The sequence below is a fragment of the Peromyscus leucopus genome, chromosome 7, assembly GCF_004664715.2.
Source record: "Peromyscus leucopus breed LL Stock chromosome 7, UCI_PerLeu_2.1, whole genome shotgun sequence".
NCBI lineage: Eukaryota > Metazoa > Chordata > Mammalia > Rodentia > Cricetidae > Peromyscus > Peromyscus leucopus.
This window is the reverse complement of record NC_051069.1, coordinates 96,895,647-96,917,608: the sequence shown is the minus strand read 5'-3', so window position 1 is coordinate 96,917,608 and position 21,962 is coordinate 96,895,647. Positions and strand designations below refer to the sequence as shown.

General features: G+C 42.9%; 1 protein-coding gene across 1 annotated transcript in view; it reads right to left on the bottom strand.

Annotated features, from left to right (window-relative positions):
• Positions 1 to 21,962, bottom strand: part of Ip6k1 (inositol hexakisphosphate kinase 1) — a 43,919-nt gene that overhangs the window by 12,143 nt on the left and 9,814 nt on the right. Inside the window, exon 2 of the mRNA XM_028887002.2 lies at positions 6,449 to 6,796. Coding sequence (XP_028742835.1) covers positions 6,449 to 6,671 — 223 coding nt within the window. The 5' untranslated portion in view covers positions 6,672 to 6,796. The remainder of the gene's footprint in view (positions 1 to 6,448; positions 6,797 to 21,962) is intronic.

Below are 21,962 nucleotides of genomic sequence, written 5' to 3'. Positions count from 1 at the left end.
GCAGCTGATTAACAAATATCAACACTGGTGGGGTCCGTATCTGCTCCTGCTTCTCCCCATAGCACATGGACAGCACCTGTCCTGACCCAGCTGTGAATCAACAGGGATAATAGCCAGCAGACATCCATTTTGCAAAGACAGACAAGCATCTTCACTCTCAATCTGCTGCTTACCTTTGAGGATAAATCTCTAATTATTTTCTATTCTTACTTCTCCCTTCGGCTTTCAGTGAGTGATTTCTGTACCACTCACAAAGAATCTTCTCCAGGTGTCATCAAACAGGACAAATATAACACTCTAGGGGACAGGGACATGGCTCAGCAGTCAAGAGCATTTGTTGCTCCTGCCGAGTATCCAGGCTCAGTTCCCGCACGGTGGCTCACAACTGTCTGTTAACTCTGGCTCCACAGGCACCAGGGATGCAGGTGGTACACAGACATACTGCAAACACTCAGGCACATAACATAAAATGAAACTTTTTTCAAAGTGGGGTGGTGGTGACCCACATCTTTAATCTCAGTACTCAGAAGGCAGAGGCAGGTAGATCTCTGTGAATTCGAGGCTGGCTTGGTCTACAGAGTGAGTTCTAGAACAGCCATGACCACACAAAGAAATCCCATCTCAAAAGGAAAAAAAATTTTTTCAGAAGATACTTTATGAAACAAATGTAACCCTCCTTCTTTTCAACAGCTTTGAGATGATCCCATCTCATGTCAGTGACATCACTGCATCTGTCTTCCTTCTGCCTGACATGTCATTCAAAGAAACAAACTGTCTAGTCCATTAACATTTGATAAACTCAGACAAAAAATTTTCATTACTTATCCTATGTAAAACAAGTAGTTCCTTTTATTTTTTTTAAGAGATTTATTTGTTTGTTATGTATATAACATTCTGCCTCCATGCATGCCTGCAGGCCAGGAGAGGGCACCAGATCTCATTACAGATGGTTGTGAGCCATCATGTGGTTGCTGGGAATTGAACTCAGGACCTCTGGAAAGGCAGTCAGTGCTCTTAACCTCTGAGCTATCTCTCCAGCCCAAGTAGTTCCTTTTAAAAAGTAGATTTAGTAGTCTCCCTTTTTATCTTATCATATCCAACAAACTATCTCCAAGACAGTGCTCATATCAAGTCCTTTCGTCCCATACTGAGCACAGTGCTTTCCTAGCTTCCCATACACAGCTTCTACCCTGGAATCTCCAAGGTGAAATGCCTTCCTCTATTTCCCTACTATATCCCATGGAATAATTTGTTCTCTCCATTTTTTTTATTTTTGTTGGGTAGCCCAGGTGGACCTCAAACTATGAAGTGGATGATGACCTTAAACTGTTCTTCCTGCATCCACTTTCCAAGTGCTAGGGTTACAGGTGTGCTCGACCACGTCTTTAACTCTCACCATGTAACCCTGGCCTCTTCCAAATCCCAGATCACAGAGACCCACCTGCTTCTGCCTCCCAGGTGCTAGTATCAAAGGTGTGCGCCACCACGGCCAGCTTCTACTCTCACTTTTAGTGTGCACAAGTGTTTCGCCTGCATGTACGCAGGTGTTGCACACAAAGCCAGGCAAGGACATCAGATCCCTGGAACTGGAGTTACAAGTGGTCGAGAGCCTTCGTGTAAAGAACAGGAACCAAACCTGGGTCCTTTGCAAGAACAGGAAGTACTCTTAACTGCTAAGCCAATTCTCTAGCTCCTGTTCTATTTGTCAACCAAATTAGTTTCTTCCAGATCATTACCAAAAGAGATAAAACAGAAACAATACCCAAAAATCTAATCAAGAAGTTTTTTAAAAACGAAAAAACCAACGATAAAGCAACTCTCTGTCTAACTTCCATATCGCACCTAGGGTCCACCCAGGACACTCTACTTTTACCCTCTTGCTGTGTACAACCGGCTCTGTACTCTAATGAGCGAAGACATGCACTTACAAACATGTCAATATGCCAGACCAAGAGTGTTATCGTCCACTCATTTCCTTCTCTAGGCCAGCACTGCACCAGTCTCTGGGGCCTATTAGAAGAAAACTCCTTCCAAATCACAGGAATGGATTATTTCCTCTTCACATCTTACATATTGCTCAAACTCATGCCTCAGAGGGTTTCCCATGCACAACCTGTCTGTGTATATTACATGACTGTCTCTCTGGCAAGCTGTCACCACTGTCTTTGGAATTGGGTCAAGGTTCAACACCCTCCCGTGCAGTCTTACCTTCTGGGAGTTCCCGCACACTCTACTCTTGACTGTCCCCAGCACTATCAGACACTTCCAGAGAAGAACCATTCTATCAGCCTCTATTTTCCCATCTTGATTTATTCTTTTGTGTGGCTAGAATATATCTTCAAGGAATTCCCTAAGAAAATTCTGCGACATCAATTCTCTAAATCCTTTGTTCAAGTAATAGTTTAGCCGAAGAAAGAGTTCTATGCTCACTGAAAATGCAATTTTATGTTTTCCTTTCCAACTTAGATGTATCTGCACAGGCTAGAACTCCCAGTAAAGTGCTGACTAGGAATGGAGGGGTGTGGACAAGCTTGTCTCAGTCCTTGGTATCAAGGGAGGTGTTGTTTCATCACTGTGTACAAAGGTAGCCACAGATGCCTCCATCATGAGAAAGACACTTCCTTCCATATCTATCTTTAGCTTTTGCTTTTGACAAGTAAATAAACATATACAAAACAATTATAGATTGCAAGAAGTGAAGAAACTAGATGAGGGTCTGTAACTGCAAATGATGATACCTCCAGAGCACAGCATTTAGCACATTTAGAATTGAGGGATGTTCTAGAAGAGCTGTGGACAAGAGGAAACACAATTCCAAGTACAAGTAAACACAGGGTAAAAACAAAACACCACCATAAAAACCCAAGCCAGAGTGTCTAAAAACTGCCTTAACTCTTTTTACCAATCAAAAACCAGGCTCTGGAGATCAGTGGGTAGAATGCTTCCTAGGATTCTCAAAAACAAAGGAATAGAAATGTGATTCAGTGGTGGAGTGCTTGCCTAGTCATTCCCAGCCCTAGGATCACTCCCCAGTACTGTAAAAAACAAAACAGAACAGAAAAGGTAAATACAGAATTGCCATAAAATCTTAAGTATGCACATCAGAACTGAACAGAGGACTCAGATCTTTGTACGCAGCAGCATTAGTCACAACAGCCAAAAGAAGGAAGCAACGTGAATGTTACTAACCCGCCATTCTTTAATTTTTATTTTATGTGTCTATGTGTTTGTGCCTGAGTGCATGTTCATGCACCACATGCATGCAGTACCCACAGATGTCAGATCTTCTGAAACTGGAGTTACAGATGGTTATAGCCTCCTCGTGGGTGCTGGGAATTGAACCTGGGTCCTCTAAAAGAGCAACAAGCACTCTTAACCACCAAGCCATCTCTCCAGCTCCCATTAAAAAATTTTAAGAGGGCCTGCAATGGCTCAGTGGGTAAAGGAACCTGGGGTCAGTCTGATGGCATGAGTGCATCCCTGGAGCCCACACGGTGGCAGGAGAGAAGCCATTCCTGAAAGCAAGCTGCCCTCTGTCTTCTGCATGTATACCATGGTACATGAGTTTTGTTTTGCTTTTAGATTCTGTTTTATTTGTGGCCCTGGGAATCCAACCTAGGACCTCACTCACATTACACAAGCACTCTACCACTGAGCTACAACTCTAGCCCCATATGCAACTCACACACATGCATGCTGTGGAATAGATGGACCGTAAATACACACTAAGTGAAATTAGCCAGGTACAAAATGACAGAAAGTGTGCAATTTCATTTCTATGAAATAGCTACATTATTCTGTAGAGAAAGAAAGTAGACTCAAGGTTACCAGGGCTCAGTTACAGGCAGAACAGGGAGGTTTTTATTTAGTATGTTCTGAGTATTTGTTTCACAATGAACAGTTGTTATAGCTACACAACCTTGTGAATGTAACTAATGCCATTAAATTATACATTAAAATGGTAAACTTTGTATTATGTGTTTTCCCATAATAGTTTTTCAGAGTTAAAGAATCAAAAGTCAACCAGGTGGTAGTGGCAAACACCTTTAATCCCAGCACTCGAGAGGCAGAAGCAGATAGATCTCTGTGAGTTCAAGGCTAGCCTGGCCTACAGAATAAGTTCCCAGACAGCCAGGGCTACACAGAGAAATCCTGTCTCAAAAAACCAAAAGAAAAAAAAATCAAAATCAAAACTCAACTCTTACTTGGCTTGTTCTAAATTGAAATTTCCCTAAATAAAATATGTTAACATGATTAAAATCATAATTAAATTGTTTAATTTTTGAAAGACATATTCACTTTTATGTGTATGAATGTTTTGACTACATGTATTTATGTATTTAAGTACACCCAATACATGCAGTACTTAAAAGAGTAACATTAAATCCCCTGGAAGCCGGCGGTGGTGGCGCACGCCTTTATTCCCAGCACTCGGGAAGCAGAGCCAGGCGGATCTCTGTGAGTTCGAGGCCAGCCTGGGCTACCAAGTGAGTCCCAGGAAAGGCGCAAAGCTACACAGAGAAACCCTGTCTTGAAAAACCAAAAAAAAAAAAAAAAAAAAAAAAAAAAAAAATCCCCTGGAACTGGAGTTACAGGCAGTTGTGAGCTGCCATGTGGAAGCTGGGAACTAAATCTAGGTGTCTGCAAGAGCAGCCCATGCTCATATTCACTAAGCCATCTCTCCAGCCTATAATTTTAAACAATATTACAAGGACTGGAAGAGATAGCTTAGCAATTAAGTGTCTACTGTACATCAGGAGGATCAAAGTTCAGATCTCAGCACCCACATAACAAGCCTGGAGTCCCACAAACACCTATTAGTTCAGAGATACACAACACCCATTGGTAAGCGCGCACATACACACACACATACACACACACACACACACTGGTATGCATATACATATACAAACACACACACACATTCCTGTAACGACGAGAGCCTCAATGGTCTATATCTATCAATTTATTAAGGGGTTCTATGGGGAAAACAGACTCACTGATACAGGATAAGGTAAATCTAGTTGCAGAGTCCTTGGAAAGCTGGGGACCAATCACACACTGCTTTGTGACACATTCATCACCCAAAGAGAGTGCATCCTCCTTTCTCCTGCCTGATATCTGGTCTGGTATCTAGCCTGATAGAGGCAGTGCTTAAAAGGGAGGAGAAAGGGGGTCGAGCTCTCTTGGGTGGTGAAGACTGATCAGGTGGTGTGAAGCAGCATACCCTGTCTGTCAGCACACCTCCATGTCCCACCATGATGATAAAGGACTGAACCTCTGAAACTGTGAGTCATCCCCAGTTAAATGCTATCCTTTATAAGAGTTGCAGTGGCCATGGTCTCTTCACAGTAATAGAACACCAACTAAGACAACTGGATAGGCCAAGTATAGTGATGCATGCCTTTGATCCTGGCATTCAGGAGGCAGAGGCAGGTGGATCTCTGTGAGTTCAAGGTCAGCCTGGCCTACATAGTGAATTCTAGGACATCTAGAGCTACATAACAGATAACAGAACCCTCTCTTAAAAAAAAAAAAAAGAAAGAAAAAAGAAAAAATGGGCCAGATAGTAATTAATGTACATACAGAATACAAAGATCAGATGCTAAGAGGAAGAGAGATGGCTCAGTGGTTAAGAGCACTGACTGATGTTACAGAGGACCCAGGTTCAATTCCCAGGCAGCCCAGTGTCTAAACATGCCAAGATTTAAATAAATAAATAAACAAACAAACAAATAAATAAATAAATCAGATGCTAAAGTGGCCTGACTCCAATAGTCACAGAGTTCTTTCTGTTTGATAAAATTAGCTCTTACCTTTTTTTTTTTTTTTTTTCCAAGATAGGGTTTCTCTGAAGCTTTGGTGCCTGTCCTGGAACTCGTTCTGTAGTCCAGGTTGGCCTTGACCTCACAGAGATCTGCCTGCCTCTGCTTCCTGAGTGCTGGGATTAAAGATATGTGCCACTACTACCCAGCTAAAATTAGCTCTTATCTTAAAACAGTTTCACATGTTAAAACTTCAGAGCATCAGAATATTCCATAAACACAATATTCCATAAACACATTTCTCCAGCACACACAGACACAGCACCACACCATGCCCTTGCCAGCTGTTCAATTACTTTAAAGCCTGGAAAGTACCCCTCTATCCTCCCCAGGGACCAAAGACTGTCCCTTTCCCCCCCAGATTTGTGTGGCAAACAGGGACTCCTTGACAACAGCCTTTCTCTGTCAATGGTGGTCTTGCTGTGACTCTTTCTCAGCTTTACTATCAATTAATTCAATTTTCACTATCTAAAAACCTTCCTGAGAATTTCAGTTTCTAATCTTGCCTAACAGAATTGAGATAACAGAGAACTACCAACAGATCACAGGGCAAGTAGACAAGGACAACTGAGCCCAAAGCCTGTCAAAGATTGCTAGGCTCACAAAAAGGACCACTGACTGACCTTTGTATTCAGGGGTGAATTCCTTCATTTCAGGAGGGAGAGACTCATAGAAGCGCTGTTCCCGGGAGATGAGAGGTTTGCACACTGTGTGATCGTCGTACCGCATCATGCTGCTGTGTCCGCCCACCTGATGGATGAAGGGCTCCAGGAGGACTCCTCGGTCTCCGGCCCGACTTGCGTTCTTGCCATACTGCCCCACTTCCATGGTTTGACAAACACACATTGCGTTGGGGGCCAGTTGCACACTGATGGCAGACGATGCAGCTCATGGACCACAAAAGGAGAGCTAGGTTGATCCTGGCTAGTGGGAGGCCAATGGTCAGAGTCCGCTTAGCTTATTGTTCTGTTCTAGAAAGAAGACAGAAATCAAGAAAAGGAATCAAAACATCTGGCGAGTCAGTGTCCCTGCTGTGTCTCATCATGCCACTACCAGAAGGTAACAGGCAGCTGGGAAACTTCCTTAAGTTTTGGTCTCCTCCAGACACTATTCTGTGTGCACAAGGTCTCCTACAACTCCAAGTACTCTGAGACTTTTACTTCAGAGATATAGCATGTCACAACCATCAAGATGACAACACTCTCGAAAAACCAAAAAAAAAAAAAAAAAAAAAAAAATGAAAACACACCCAATTGGTAACCTTCAAAGAGGAGAGGATCAGAAAACACAGTCACAGCCACAGTTCTGTTCAGGGTCTCATCCTGACTCGAGGGAAGCGACTGGGTTTTGTGTGCATTCTAACCATTAAGTGCACAACTCAGTGGCATTAAAATACATCCACACTGCTGCACAACCACTGCCATCATCCATCCATCTACAGAGCATGGGCGTCCATCAGCCACACTGAAATTCTGAGCCAGCTTTATTTTTATGTTTATTTTTCTAGGAAAGAGTTTCCCCACATCACCCAGGATGGCCCTAAACTTTCTCTTCTCAAGAGTTTTTACCTCAAACACCAGGTCATGATAGTTTCAAAACTTCTCTGCTGAAGGTACAAAGGAAAAGTCTTTTTGACAGGTTGTAAAAATCACTTAAAATAATTTTTGTTTGTTTTTTTCCAGGGGTGGAGGGTGTCCTCTCTGTGTAGCTCTGGCTGTCTTGGAACTAGCTCTGTAGATCAGCCTAGTCTGGAATTCAGAAATCTGTCTGCCTCTACCTCCCCAGTGCTAGAATTTAAAGGTATGCACCACCACACCTGATAGTTTAAAAAAAAATTTTTTAAATATTTTATTTGCCAGGCAGTGGTGGCACACGCCTTTAATCCCAGCATTCGGGAGGCAGAAGCAGGTGGATCTCTGAGTTCGAAGTTTGAGGATAGCCTGGTCTACAGAGTGAGATCAAGGACAGGCACCAAAACTACACAGAGAAACCCTGTTTGGGAAAAAAAATTTTTTGTTTTTTTGCTTTCCCCCAAAGGAATTCAGATTTCAGATTCCTCTACTTTAAATCTGGGGCTGCTGATCTATGGCCATGTCTAGTACCAGAGCACCTCCCTTGCCACTGGAACAGAGTTCTCTGTACTTGACTAGCTTCTCTCTAAAGTTAGTTTTTCTTTCCCTCAAGAAAGTTAATATCCAGGGCTGGAGAGGTGGCTCAGAGGTTAAGAGCACTGGCTGCTCTTCCAGAGGACCTGGGTTCAATTCCCAGCACCCACATGGCAGCTAACAACTGTCTGTAACTCCAGTTCCAGGGGATCAGGTTCCCTCACACAGCCATAAATGTAGGCAAAACACCAATGCACATAAAAATAAAATAAATTTTTTTAAAAAATTAAAATCAGGCTGGAGAGATGGCTCAGAGGTTAAGAGCACTGGCTGCTCTTCCAGAGGTCCCAGCAACCACATGGTGGCTCACAACCATCTGTAAAGAGATCTGGTGCCCTCTTCTGGCATGCAGACATACATGCAGACAGAACACTGTATACATAATAAATAATTTTTTTTTTTTTTAAAAAAGGGTATCTGTGCATAATAAAAAGTAAAAGTTCGCCGGGCGTTGGTGGCGCACGCCTTTATTCCCAGCACTCGGGAGGCAGAGCCAGGCGGATCTCTGTGAGTTCGAGGCCAGCCTGGGCTACCAAGTGAGCTCCAGGAAAGGCTCAAAGCTACACAGAGAAACCCTGTCTCGAAAAACCAAAAACCAAAAAAAAAAAGTAAAAGTTCCTTAAAAAAAAAGTTAAAATCCTTTCCACTTAATACCCAATTTTCTTTTTTTAAAAAAATGCTCTTACTCTTTTTCACACACTGCATCCAAACCGAAGCTCTGCACCAGCCACTCCTCCTAGGCCCTCCCTCACCTCCCCTTTCCCCCAGATCAACTCCTCCATTTTCCTTCAAAACAAGAGCCGGTCTCCTAGGGATAGCCACCAAATATGGCCTAACAAGGCACAGTAAGCCGGGGCACAAACCCTCCTATCAATATTGGATGAGGCACCCCCCCACCCCCCACCCCAGCAGGAGGAAAAAGAGCCCCAGGCAAGAGTCCACCTACAAGTAAGGCCTGTTAGTCACGGTAAGAGCAGCGAGCAGAGGCTTGTGAGTCCTAGGACAGACATCACAGACCAGGCCCGCTTCTGTGCTGAGATCAGTCATCTGCCACACAGAAGAGACAGCTGGTCTGTTCCGATCGTCACCTCCGTCCCTGCCATTTATAGTAAAACAGCTGAAATCCTGTCAGTTTATGAACGGATTGTAGTCATGGACTTCCATTGTTCTGCCTCTGAGCTGAATATGTACCTTCAACTACAAAAGATACAACAGTCCATTTGTGCTGTGTTTGTTTTCAAACACTTTGAGTTTACATTTTAAGATAAACGCTAGGTGTGGTGGATTACACCTGCAATCCCCACACTCAGGAGGCTGAGGCTGGAGATCACAGTCAACCTGGCCAGAGTAAAATTCTGCCTCCAAAAAAAACAAAAAAGGCCAGGGGGTTAGCCTCCACTAGGAGTTTAAGAAGCCAGTCTGGACTGTATAAGACCTATTTTTGTTGGTTTTTTAAACAAACGAAGACTATCAGTACATATTATAGGAAAAGCACTGGTTCCCAAGAGGACTAAAATGACCATCACAATCCTCTAGGACAGTGGTTCTCAACCTTCTTAATGCTGTGACCCTTTAACACTGTTCCTCATGTCTTGGTAACTCCCAACCACAAAATTCCTTTCTTTCTTTTTTTTTTTTTTTACAAAATTCTTTTCATTGCTACTTCATAACTGTAATTTCCTAGTTATGAATCATAATGTAAATATGATATGCAAATGGTCTTAGGTGGCCGCCATGAAAGGGTCTTTAAATTCCTTCTATGGGTCGCGACCCACAGGTTGAGAACCACCGCTCTAGGGAGGTATGAAGAAACTTACATTTCCTTGGTTTGTTTATTATTTATTTATTTTCTGTCTGGCCCTAAGCACTGCTCTTCTCACCTTCCTGTTTCTGTCTGCTTTGGTATTTCCTCCTTGTCATCTCCTCTCTCAATTTTGCAGTCTCAAGACTCAGGGCTCTGTCAATTTTCACCCCACACCACACCCACACCCACCAGCCTATTACCATAGGAAAACTTCGCAGGAACAAAACCCAGCTCCTCGCTCACCTCTCCTCACTAGACCCCGTTACCTGCGGTCTGCCCATTCTCAACTCTGCTCTTACAGGTGCTCGCATCGAAACCTGACGGCTGTGCTCCTAGCCTTCCACGAGGACTCTTCCGGATCCACCCTCAGAGAACACGAGGCCTCAACGGCTTCGTACTTCCAATGCTACAGTCCTGGTGTGATCAAGAGCTCTCATTTCTGACTGTTCTGACTGTATTGTGGCCTTCCAGATGTCTTGTTCTCAAAACAGCAACCCTAGCTATTATAGTAAAATAGGAGTAAGAACATGTGAGTTCTACAGTGAAAATGCTGCAGTTAGAGGTGGCAGCCCACTCGAATCCAGCACTCGGGAGGCAGAGGCAGGTAGATCTCTGAGTTCAAGGCCAGCCTGGGCTACACAGTGAGTTCCTGGACAGCCAGGACTTTTACAAAGAGAAACCCTGTCTCAAAACAAAACAAACAAACAAACAAACAAACAAAATACTCATCTCAAAACAAAACACAAAAGAAAAAAAGAAAGAAAATGCTGCAATGGTCTCCATCTCATACAGAATAAAAGCACAATTTACTGTACCCAACCAGAGCTCATAGACAGCCATTCCCTCATCCCCCCCATTTTTCATACTTCATATCCTACCCCTCTTGTATTTACTTATCCCATTCTAGCCATACTGGTCCATGGTGTTCCTCAAACACACAAGACTTACTAGCACTAGCTAGTCCCTCTACCCAAAACACTCTGCCAAGCTTAACTCCCCCACTACCTTCAAGTTTTTGAACTGGGGAATCAACAGCTTGGCAGTTAAGTGTGCAACGTTCTTGGAAAGAACTGGAGGGTCCCAGCATTCAGGTCGGGTGGCTCCCGACTGCCTGGGCTCCAGCGCCAGGGGGTCTGACACTGCTATCTACACTGTATCCTGCATTCATATGCCCGGAACCACACACGCGCGCGCGCACACACACACACACACACACACACACACACACACACGCACGCATGCACGCACGCACGCACACACACACACACACACACACACACACACACACACACACACGCGCACACACGCACACACAAAGACCAACCATTTTCAAGTCTTTGGACCGGGCAAGATGGCTCAGTGGGCGAAGTGCTTGCCACCCAAGCCTGACCACCTGTGTTCAATCCCCAGAGACCTCACAAGGTCCACGGAGGGAGAGCACACCAGAGCTGTCCCGACTCTCTCCTCTCTCTCTCTCTCTCTCTCTCTCTCTCTCTCTCTCTCTCTCTCACACACACACACACACACACACACACACACACACACACGCACACACACGCACACACACGCACACACATATACACGCACGCACACCCACACACATTCTCTGTGCTATGTACCCTGCTCCTTTCTTAAGAATTTAGTTTTTAAACTGTCTGGCATGGTGGCACATGCAGTGGTAAGGCCTTTAATCCCAACACTGGGGAGGCTGAGGCAGAAGATATCAAATCTGAGATTAGTCTAGGCAGTTTACCAATACCTTCTCTCTCTCCTCTCTCTCTGTGTGTCTGTCTCTGTCTCTGTCTCTCTCTCCTCTCTCTCTTTGAGACAGGGCTTCTTAAAACAGTTCTGGCTGTCCTGGAACTCACTCTGTAGCCCAGGCTGTCCTCAAACTCACAGAGATCCACCTGCCTCTGCCTCCCAAGTGCTGTGATTAAAGGCGTGTGCTACCGCCGCGCCGTCCAGCTACCAAGACTTTTTTCAAACACATACTTTCAAAGGGGCTAAAGGTAGCTGGGGAGATGATCAGGGGGTAGCACACGTGTCTAACCCCAGTGCTCCTACTGGACACAGCCACAGAGATGGCAGGCAGAGACAGGAGAAGGCCTGGAAGCTCACGGTGGGCCAGCTAGTTGGGTGTACACAACAGTAAACAAGAACCTGTCTCAAACAAGGTAGAAGGTAGGACCACACCAGAAATTTTACTCGAACTTCTCTAACGTCCACACAAGTACCATAATATGAACACATGTGCCCATACTCAACACATACACACATGTATCATACACACATACATGACACACACCTAATTTTTTTAAAGACTGGAGGGAGTCGAGCTGCAGCTCCTTCAGCAGAGCGCCTGCCTAGTGTTCACGGAGCCCCGTTTATGTAATCCAGGCTCGATGGCTCATGCCTGGGATCGCAGCACCCAGGAGGCTGAGGCAGCAGGATCCAAAGTCATCTTCATTTGTACCATAAATTGAAGTTAACCTGAGATATATAAGAACCCCATCTCAAATTAGGGGCAGAGGGCTGGGGATATACCTCAGTGATAGAGTACTTGTCTAGCATACATAAGATCTTAGGTTCAATCCTTACTACTACAGAAAAAAGTCTTTGATTAACGTCTCTTTCATAATAAGATATACCTGTACCTTGCCAACTTAACCATGACTTACCTGCATTCTACTTTCTATTTAAGCATGTTTTTCCTTTGTTCTGGGCTGGGTGGGGAAAGGGAAACTGGTGGTCCTGAAGACTAAAGTCAGGATGACGTATGATAGGCAAGCACTCTAGCCATGGATCTGCACTCCAACCCCTTTCTTATGGCTTCATCTCCTATCCTACATATTATACACTCAAGCCACCTACTGTCTATTAACCTGTTATTATAGGGCAAGCTGCATGAAGGTAAGGCGCTTTGTCTATTTTGTTCATTACATATTATTCTAAGTATGCAGAGCAATTCCTGGCACAGGACAGTTACATAATAAATTAAGCTAAGTAAACAAACATATATTTATACATGATCACAGCCCAAAGGCTGAGAAGTGATAAAAAAAAGAAATGTGTGTACTTATAAAGTATAAACAGGTGTATGCAACAGAATAAGTATATAACATGAAAAATGTTTATGGAAGAGTAAGAATTGTTTTTTATTTTTAATATTAGGGCTTACTGCTGCTTGTGCAAATCTTTAATCTCAGCACTCAGAGGCAGAGACAGGCAGACCTCTGTGGACTGAGCCAGCAGTCTATATAGGGAGTTCCAGGTCAGCCAGGGATATATAGTAAGGCCTGATCTCAAAAAAAAGACAACAACAAAACATTATAGAGACAATAAAACATTTTGTTTGAGACAGAGTCTCAGTCTGTAACCAAGCCCAGGCAGGCCTGGAACTTACTACGAAGTCCAGGATGGCCTTAAACTAAGGGACTATTCCTCCTACCCTAGACTCCTGGGAATATACTAGAGCATAGACATCACCAGTCTCTACCAAAACCACAACAAAAAAGTAAAATGGCTTTTCAAAGAACAAAGTATATCGACTATGTGACAAAATTCCAAACCAGCAACAAAGGAAATATAAAATTCTGTGCAGACTCTAAAAAAGATTGGTAAGTGAATCAAAAACAAGTTTACATGTAGCCAGATAAGAATAGCATAAAGAACAAAAGCTGGGCCGGGCGGTGGTGGCGCACGCCTTTAATCCCAGCACTTGGGAGGCAGAGGCAGGCGGATCTCTGTGAGTTCGAGGCCAGCCTGGTCTCCAAAGCGAGTTCCAGGAAAGGCGCAAAGCTACACAGAGAAACTCTGTCTCGAAAAACCAAAAAAAAAAAAAAAAAGAAAAGAAAAAAAAAGAACAAAAGCTGTAACAAAGTATGTTTCAAACAAGGAGCCATATAAAAGATCCTATTGAACAAAACTTAGGAGACACAAAGGAAGTGGTTGGGGGGTTGTTTTGGGGGTTTTAGCTTTTGTTTTTCTTGTCTGATTTCATTCAACAACACGACAAGCCTAGAAAGTGGCAGTGAATAAAAAGTCCTGGCAAACAAGGAGACACTGTGATGAGCTTTGGTTGCAAACAAGGTCAGGGTATTTTAAGAACCAGGAAACCAGTCTCCACTGCAATAATCGCAAGGTTAATACCTGGTCCCAGCATTCCTAGTCAGAGGACACAGACTCAGAGCAGCAGGGTTATACTCAAAGCTCAGAATTTGGAATTCTGTGGCCAAATAATTTTTATGGTCTCAGATTAACCACTTGTATTTGCTAGGCAATACATTTTTTTTTTGTTTTATTTATTTATTTTTTTTAAGATTTATTTATTTATTATGTATACAGTGAGTATTCAGCCTGCATGCCAGAAGAGGGCGTCAGATTCCACTGTAGATGGTTGTGAGCCACCATGTGGTTGCTGGGAACTGACCTCAGGACCACTAGAAGAACAGCCAGTGCTCTTAACCTCTGAGCCATCTCTCCAGCCCCAGGCAATACGTTTTATTAACCGAAGCATGCTTGGTACCTTCATATTTTACAGGCAAATTTGCAAATCACACCAAAAATTTATTCATAAATCCAACATTTCTATTACTTCTTTTAAAACAAAATGCATCAGGGCTAAAGGTACATGTTGCTCATTTGGTAAAGTACATGCCTAGCATGTGTGAGTCCCTGGGGTCAATCCCTAGCACAACAAAAAGTAAATTAACTACATCACCTAGGCAGTGAAAGTACCATGACAGATTATCACATTCTTTTCAAGACTGACTTGTTGGCCATGCGGTGGTGGCACATGCCTTTAGTCCCAGCACTCGGGAGGCAGGGCCAGGTGGATCTCTGTGAGTTCCAGGCCAGCCTGGTCTACAGAGCGAGATCCAGGACAGGCACCAAAACCTATCTCGAAAAAACAAAAGAATGACTTGTTCCTTTTTTTTTTTTTCCCTGATAGAGTCTGGCTATTACCCAGGGTAGGTAGCCTTGAATTTGTACTCCAGCAACTCTTCTGCCTGCTTCTGTCTTCCAAGTAGCTGGGACTAGAATACCATAACACCCAAGCATTATTATTAATTGAGACAAGGTGTCACTATGTGACCTTGGCTGGCCTCAAACTCAGAGATACATCTGCCTCTGTCTTCCTAGTCCTGGGATTAAAGACATATGCTACTACCACCTGGCTTAAACTATTCTTTTTTTTTTTTTTTTTTTTTTAATTATTAATTGACCTAGATGTAGAAGCATACACTTTAATCCCAACACTTGGAATGCAGAGGCAATCAGATCACTGTGATTCTGAGGCCACCATGGTTTACATACCAATTTCTAAGTCAGCCAGGACTATAAAGTGAGATCCTGTTTCAAAAAGAAAAAGAACAAAAAGAAAAAGAAACACTTGAGCTGAAGAGATAGTTCAGTTATTAAGAGCACTGGCTGCTCTTCCAGAGGTCCTGAGTTCAATTCCCAGCAACCACAAGGTAGCTTACAACCATCCCTAATGAGATCTGGTGCCCTCTTCTGGCCTGTATAGACAGAACATTATATACATAATAAATAAACCTTTAAAAGAAAAAGAAAAATGTAAGAAAACAATCACCAAACAAATAAATAAAGATGACAAGACTTTACAATAAATGTTAACAATACTTGCACAACCTGATATCCATAAGGATAAAAGAAAACAAACCTCATCTCTAATCTCAACATATAATTCAAGATAAATCAAACACCTAAATGTAAAGACTAAAACTATAAAATTTCTAGGTGAAATTATAAAGTTATATGATTTGCACGGTGGTGCACTCTGTTGATCCCAGCACTTGGGAGGTGGAGGCAGGTGGATCTCTGTGAGTTCGAGGCCAGCCTGGTCTACACAGTTATAGGCCAGCTAGGGATACACAGTGAAAAACAAAACAAACAAACAAACAAATAGAATTGCTGGAAATTAGGTCAACAAGATGGCACAGTAAGTAAAAACACTTTTGAGGACTTGAGTTCAATTCCCAGCACCCCTAGTAAGAGAACAGATTCCTCAAAGTCGGCCTTTGACCTTCACATGTGGCCATGATACACATGCATGTGCATGTACAAATACACATACGGTAATAACTAAAACATCAATTTTAGGAACTGGAGAGATGGTTCAGCTGTTAGGACTGGCTGATCTTCCAGAGGAACCTGGTTTGATGGCTTACACACATCTGTAACTCCAGTTCCAGGGGATCCAACACCTCTGACCTCTGCACATCTACACACACAGTGCATACATACACTTATCATGCAGCGAAACACCCATATACATAAAGTCTAAATTTTTTAATTAAAAAAATGAATTTAGGGTTTGGGGATTTAGCTCAGTGGTAGAGCTCTTGCCTAGCAAGCACAAGGCCCTGGGTTCGGTCCTCAGCTCTGAAAAAAAAAATATTTTTAATTATGTGTATGTGTGTGTCCGTGTGTGGGTATGTACAAACGAGTGCAGGTGCCTACAGAGGCCAGAGGCACCAGATTCCCCTAGAGCTGGGCTACAGGCGCTTGCAAGCCACCCGATATGGGTGTTAGGACTCAAGCTTAAGAAATCACAAAAAGCAGTATACGCTCTCCAACACAGTCATTTCTCCAGCCTCTAAAACCCACATTTAAAAACTTTACTTTTTATGTGTATGGATGTTTTGCCTGTATGTACACAGATGCACCATACATGCCTACAAAGGGCATCAGATTCCCTAGAACTGAATTACAGATGGTTCAAAGCATGCGCTAGAAAGTGAACCCAAGCCTTCTGCAAGAGAGCAAGTACTCGTGACCACTAAACCATCTCTCCAGGCCCTAAAGCCTACATTTTAAAAAAATAAATGAGCTGTACATGGTGGCCCACATCTTTATTCCCAGTCTCAAGAGACAGAGGCAGGAGGATCTCTGTAAGTTTGAGGACAGCCTGGTTTACATCAGTAAATCAAAATAAATGGGCTAGGTGTGGTGGTACAGACCTTTAATGCCACTCCTACAAGGCAGATCTCTATAAGTCTGAGGCCAGTCAAAGACACAAGGTTAAGACCAAGTCTCAAAACAACTAATGAAGGAATAATAAATGGGCATGGTGATAGGTGTTCCCAGCGCTAACAAGGTAGAAATAAGTAGATCCTTGGGGCTTGATGGCCATTCAGCCTAGCCAACTTGGTGAGTTCTGGGTCAGTAAGAACGCTTTCTCAAAAAGAATGTGAACGTCATCTGAAGAAATGAACCGAAGGCTGTCCTCTGGCCTTCACCCAAATAGTCATGTAAGTATGTTTGTATGAGTGCACACACACAGAATACACAGAGTAAATGAAGGGTTCTGGTCTGGTTTGGTTTGTTGAGACAGGGTTTCTCTGCATAATGCTGGCTGTCCTAGAACTCACTCTACAGACCAAGCTGGCTTTGAACTCAAGAGATCTACCTACTTCTGCCTCCTGAGGGCTGAGAGTAAAGGTGTGCAGCACCACTGCCAGGCCTCAAATGAAGTTTTAAAACAACTCAAATATATCTAGGATGAGAAACACCAAAGCACAGGTTATCCCAGGCTAGAATAGGATAGCAGTTTAAAATCAACCTCTTGTTAAAGAAACAAACAAAAATTGGGCATGGTTGTACTCACCTGTAATCCTAGCACTCAGAAGGCTAAGGCAGGTAGATTGAGTTCAAAGCCAGGCTGGGTTAATTAGTGAAACCCTGTCCTCAAAAATAACGGGCTAGGGATCTGGTGGCAATCATCAACTCTATTCAGAAATATACTAGTTGATGTAACTCTAATAGAACTTTACCAGTTTCCAATAAATTTAGCCCAAACCCACCCCCTATTGCCTACTTGGCAAAAACAGAGAAGAAATCATTCTGTTCCCTTGCTAGCTGATATTACGCTTTGTCAGTAGACATTAAAGAGATGCTGGTGCACAAGGAAGGAGCTCTTCATTCTGGTTCCGTTATGTAACTCTCACCAGCCCCACCACTTAGCCAGCTCTCCTAGAGCCCAATCACAGCTGTTCTGACTCCCACGATGCATCGCATAGAGGCCAGCAGCTTCCTCTAACACCTCACCCAAGAACTTCACAGTATAGTGCTTTTGGTGATAAATTTCCTTGTAAATGGAATCTACCCACTAAGTTCTAGGATGTTGATTTCTAACATGTTCTGCCAACATAACCCCACAATAATTTTCTCTGCTATCTTGTTAGGCAAAGCTGTGCCCCATCTAACAAGGTAGAGACCTGAGCCTACAAACAGGGTCTTCCTTAAGCATGTTTATTCTAGGGACCACAGCCACCTAGCCATTCCCAAAAGTAGGTTTTCTATTCTTTTCTTGAGTTCTCTCTACTTCTGACTAGCCAAGTCCTCCATTACTCCAATCTCTTACACTTACTAATGTGTATGTATGTGTGTATATACATACACAAAGTCAAAAGTGAGTTCACAGTTGGCTGGGATTAGCTCAGTGGTAGAACATTGGGCTAGCATGTGCAAGACCTTGAACTGAGTTCAGTCCCCTGATCAAAAGCAAAAAAAAAAAAAAAAATTAACACAAACAAAAATCCAGTTGAGCCAGGTACAGTGACAACATGCCTTTAATCACAGCACTCAGGAGGCAGAGGCAGGGATCTCTGAGTTCAAGGCCAGCCTGGTCTACATAGAGAGCTCCAGAAAAGCTAGGGCTACAAAAAAAAAAAAAAAAAAAAGAAGAAGAAGAAGAAGAAAAAGAGAAAAAAAAAACCCTCTAATTTAATATTTGGTCAGGATTTTCCTAGGAGACACTCATGAAATATCTAATGGAATCATATATTTTATCATTTATCTTTCCAAACTGGTTAGAAACTTCCTGGTATTCATATCTATTTTCTGTGCTATTTTTAACTTTAGCCAAAATACCAAAAATCATCAAAACCTAGCCTGGTAAAGTAGGCTTGTAATCCCAGCTGAGTCAGGAAAACCATAAATTCAAGACCTACCAGACACTACACAGCCTGGACAACTAGTAAGACCCTGTCTCAACAGAAAAAAATAAAATAAGAACTGGAGATACAACTCAGTGTACATGTTTGCAGAGCATACTGAAGGCTCAGGTTTGATCCCCAGTACTGTAAAACTCTGAATAACTAACCGGGCGGGGGTGGCACATGCCTTTAATCTGGCAAAGGCAGGTGGATCTCTGTAAGTTCGAGTTCCAGCCTGGTCTACAGAGTGAGTTCCAGGACAGGCTCCAAAGCTACAGAGAAACTGTCTCGAACAAAAAAAAAAACTTATGAACTAAAGGCAAAAAATACAAAATCTTCACTCTCTAAGAAATGTCTATAATTCACTATTTCATCTAAAGAAAGAATGGTATCCCAGAAGCCCTCACATTATAGCTTGTGTTTGGCAAGGGTGGTAATATAATCTTCTGGGACTTTTTTAGTATATACTCATTATACAAAATGATGGGTTTCATTATGGTATTTTCATACATGCATATCATGAGCTCTGTTCATATTCAACCTGAATTAGCCTCTTTTGTGCCTTTCATCCCTCCTGCTTGTCCCTTTCTTGTGGCTAAATAATCTACCTTCTACTTTCATATTTTAATTTAAATATCTTTTAAAAATAAAGATTCTGGCCAGGTAGTGGTGCTGCATGCCTTTAATCCCAGGTGGACAGAGGCAGGTGGATCTCTGAGTTCAAGGCCAGACTGGTCTACAGAAAGTTCCAGAACAGCCAAGGCTACATAGAGAAACCCTGTCTCAAAAAAAAAAAAAAAAAAAAAAAAAAAAAAAAAAAAAAAAAAAAAAAGACTCTGCTATGGAGAAATATGCAGTATTTGTCTTTCTGAATTTCATTTATTTCATTTAACATGATGATCTCAAACTCCCATCTACCATGCAATTTACACACTTCTTCCTCCTGTTTGGTTTTTTTGAGACAGTGTCTTTCTAAATAATTTCCTTCTTCATGACTTAATAAAACTCCATTGTGTACATATACCAGTTTTTTTTTTTTTTAAGATTTATTTATTAATTATGTATACAGTGTTCTGTCTGCGTGCCAGATCTCATTACAGATGGTTGTGAGCCACCATGTGGTTGCTGGGAATTGAACTCAGGACCTTTGGAAGAGCAGCCAGTGCTCTTAACCGCTGAGCCATCTCTCCAGCCCCCATATACCGGTTTCTTATTCAATTCGTCTGCTGATGGATGGCCAGGCTGATTCCATACCTTGGTTATTGTGAATGGTGCTACAATAAACGAGTGCGTAGGTATCTGTCAGACACCTGAGATTCTTTCCGGTCATATGGGAGTTCTAGCTGCTTCTTCTTCTTCTTCTTCTTTTTTTTTTTTTAAAGAAACTCAGGAAGCAGGGGTAAATCCCTCAGAAAATCTCTAATAACATCCATGCTCAAGTAAAACCTTTCTAACAAAGTCAGCCGAAAAGGTTTCCTTACGCAATATAGACATTGATAACATCAAAATCTAAGACTGGGGATGTAGTTCAGTTGGTAGACTATTATTTGTCTAGCATGTATAAAGGGCCTCCGTTTGACACCCAGAACAGCACAAAACTGAGCATAGTTGTATAAAACTGTTAACTCCAGCACTCAAGAAGTGAAGGCTGGAGGACCAGAAGTTTAAAGTTATCCTTGACCACACAGAGTCGGAGCTACAAGAAACTCTTCCTCAGAAAACAGAACAAAGGGGCTATAGGATTAGTCAAGTTCAAGTAAGAGCACTTGCTCTTGCAGAGGGCCCAGGCTGGGTTCCTAGCACCCGCAGCTCACAACCATTCATGACCGGAAAAAAAATCCATCTGCTCTATTAAAGTTATGGCTCTCGCTGGGCAGTGGTGGTGGTGGTGATGGTGGTGATGATGGTGATGATTGTGGTGGTGGTGGTGGTGGTGGTGGTGGTGGTGGTGGTGGTGGTGGTGGTGGTGGTGGTGGTGGTGGTGCACGCCTTTAATCCCAGCGCTTGCAAGGTAGGGCCAGGTGGATCTCTGCGAGTTCGAGGCCAGCCTGGTCTACAGAGCGAGATCCAGGACAGGTACCCAAACTATATGGAGAAACCCTGTCTCGAAAAACCAAAAAAAAAGTTATGGCTCTATGGCAGGCATAGTGGTGGCATGCCTTTAATCCTAGCACTTGGGGGGAAGCAGAAGCAGGCAATCTTTGTGAGTTCATGGTTAGGCCAACTTGATTTACATAGTGAGTTCCAAGACAGCCAGAGCTAGCTATATAATAAGACCCTGTCTCAAAAAAAAATAAAATAAAATAAAATAAAGGTTAAAAACCGGTGGTGGTAGCACAAAGATTATGGGATAATTAATGCTTAAAGGGAAAAAAAAGCTAAAAGCCAGGCGGTAGCACTCCCAAGGCAGAGGTAGGTGGATCCTGGTGAGTTCGAGGCTAGCCTAGTCTACAAAGCAAGTTCTAGGACAGCCAATGCTGAAACACAGAGAAACTCTGTCTCAAAAAACCATGGGAACAAAAAAGCTAAAAAGCCCTTTAAAGATATAGAGGAATAGATGCACATTTAAGTGAATGAAGCCACCTAAAATGGACACCAGGGACTGGGGTATACAGCTCAGTTGGTAGAGTACTGGCCCAACACTGTGACTGAGCATGGTGGTACAAACCTGTAGTCCCAGCACTTGAGGTGGAGGCAGGAGATCAGAAGTTCAAGGTCATGCTCAGCTGTAGAGCAAGTTGAAAACCAGCCCAGGCTATATGACAACCTGTCTAAAAGGATAAAAAAACTGATGAGGAGATACAGATAAAGATATAGATAGATGTAAGTTCCCAACTAGACATTCTGAAAAGGCAAATCTACGGAGACAGTTAAAAAGTAAACAAACAAAGCCAGCCAAGTGACTGCCATGGGAAAGCTGAACAGGTTTTCAGAGGACTTCTCAGGGCTGTGCAACCATTCTGTACAGGACTGGAACAGGTTCAAAGCCATACAGGCTCCAGAGCAAAGTCCCTATCTGTCTCGAAAACCAAACCAGACAGGCATAGTGGGGTGTGTGTGTGTGTGTGTGTGTGTGTGTGTGTGTGTGTGTGTACACACCTGTAACCAGAATGTAAGAGTCTGAGGCAGGAGGACTGCCAAGAGTGGAAGGCTAGTCTGAGCTACAGAGCGAGTTTCAGGCCACCTGGAGTCTGTCTCAAAAACAACA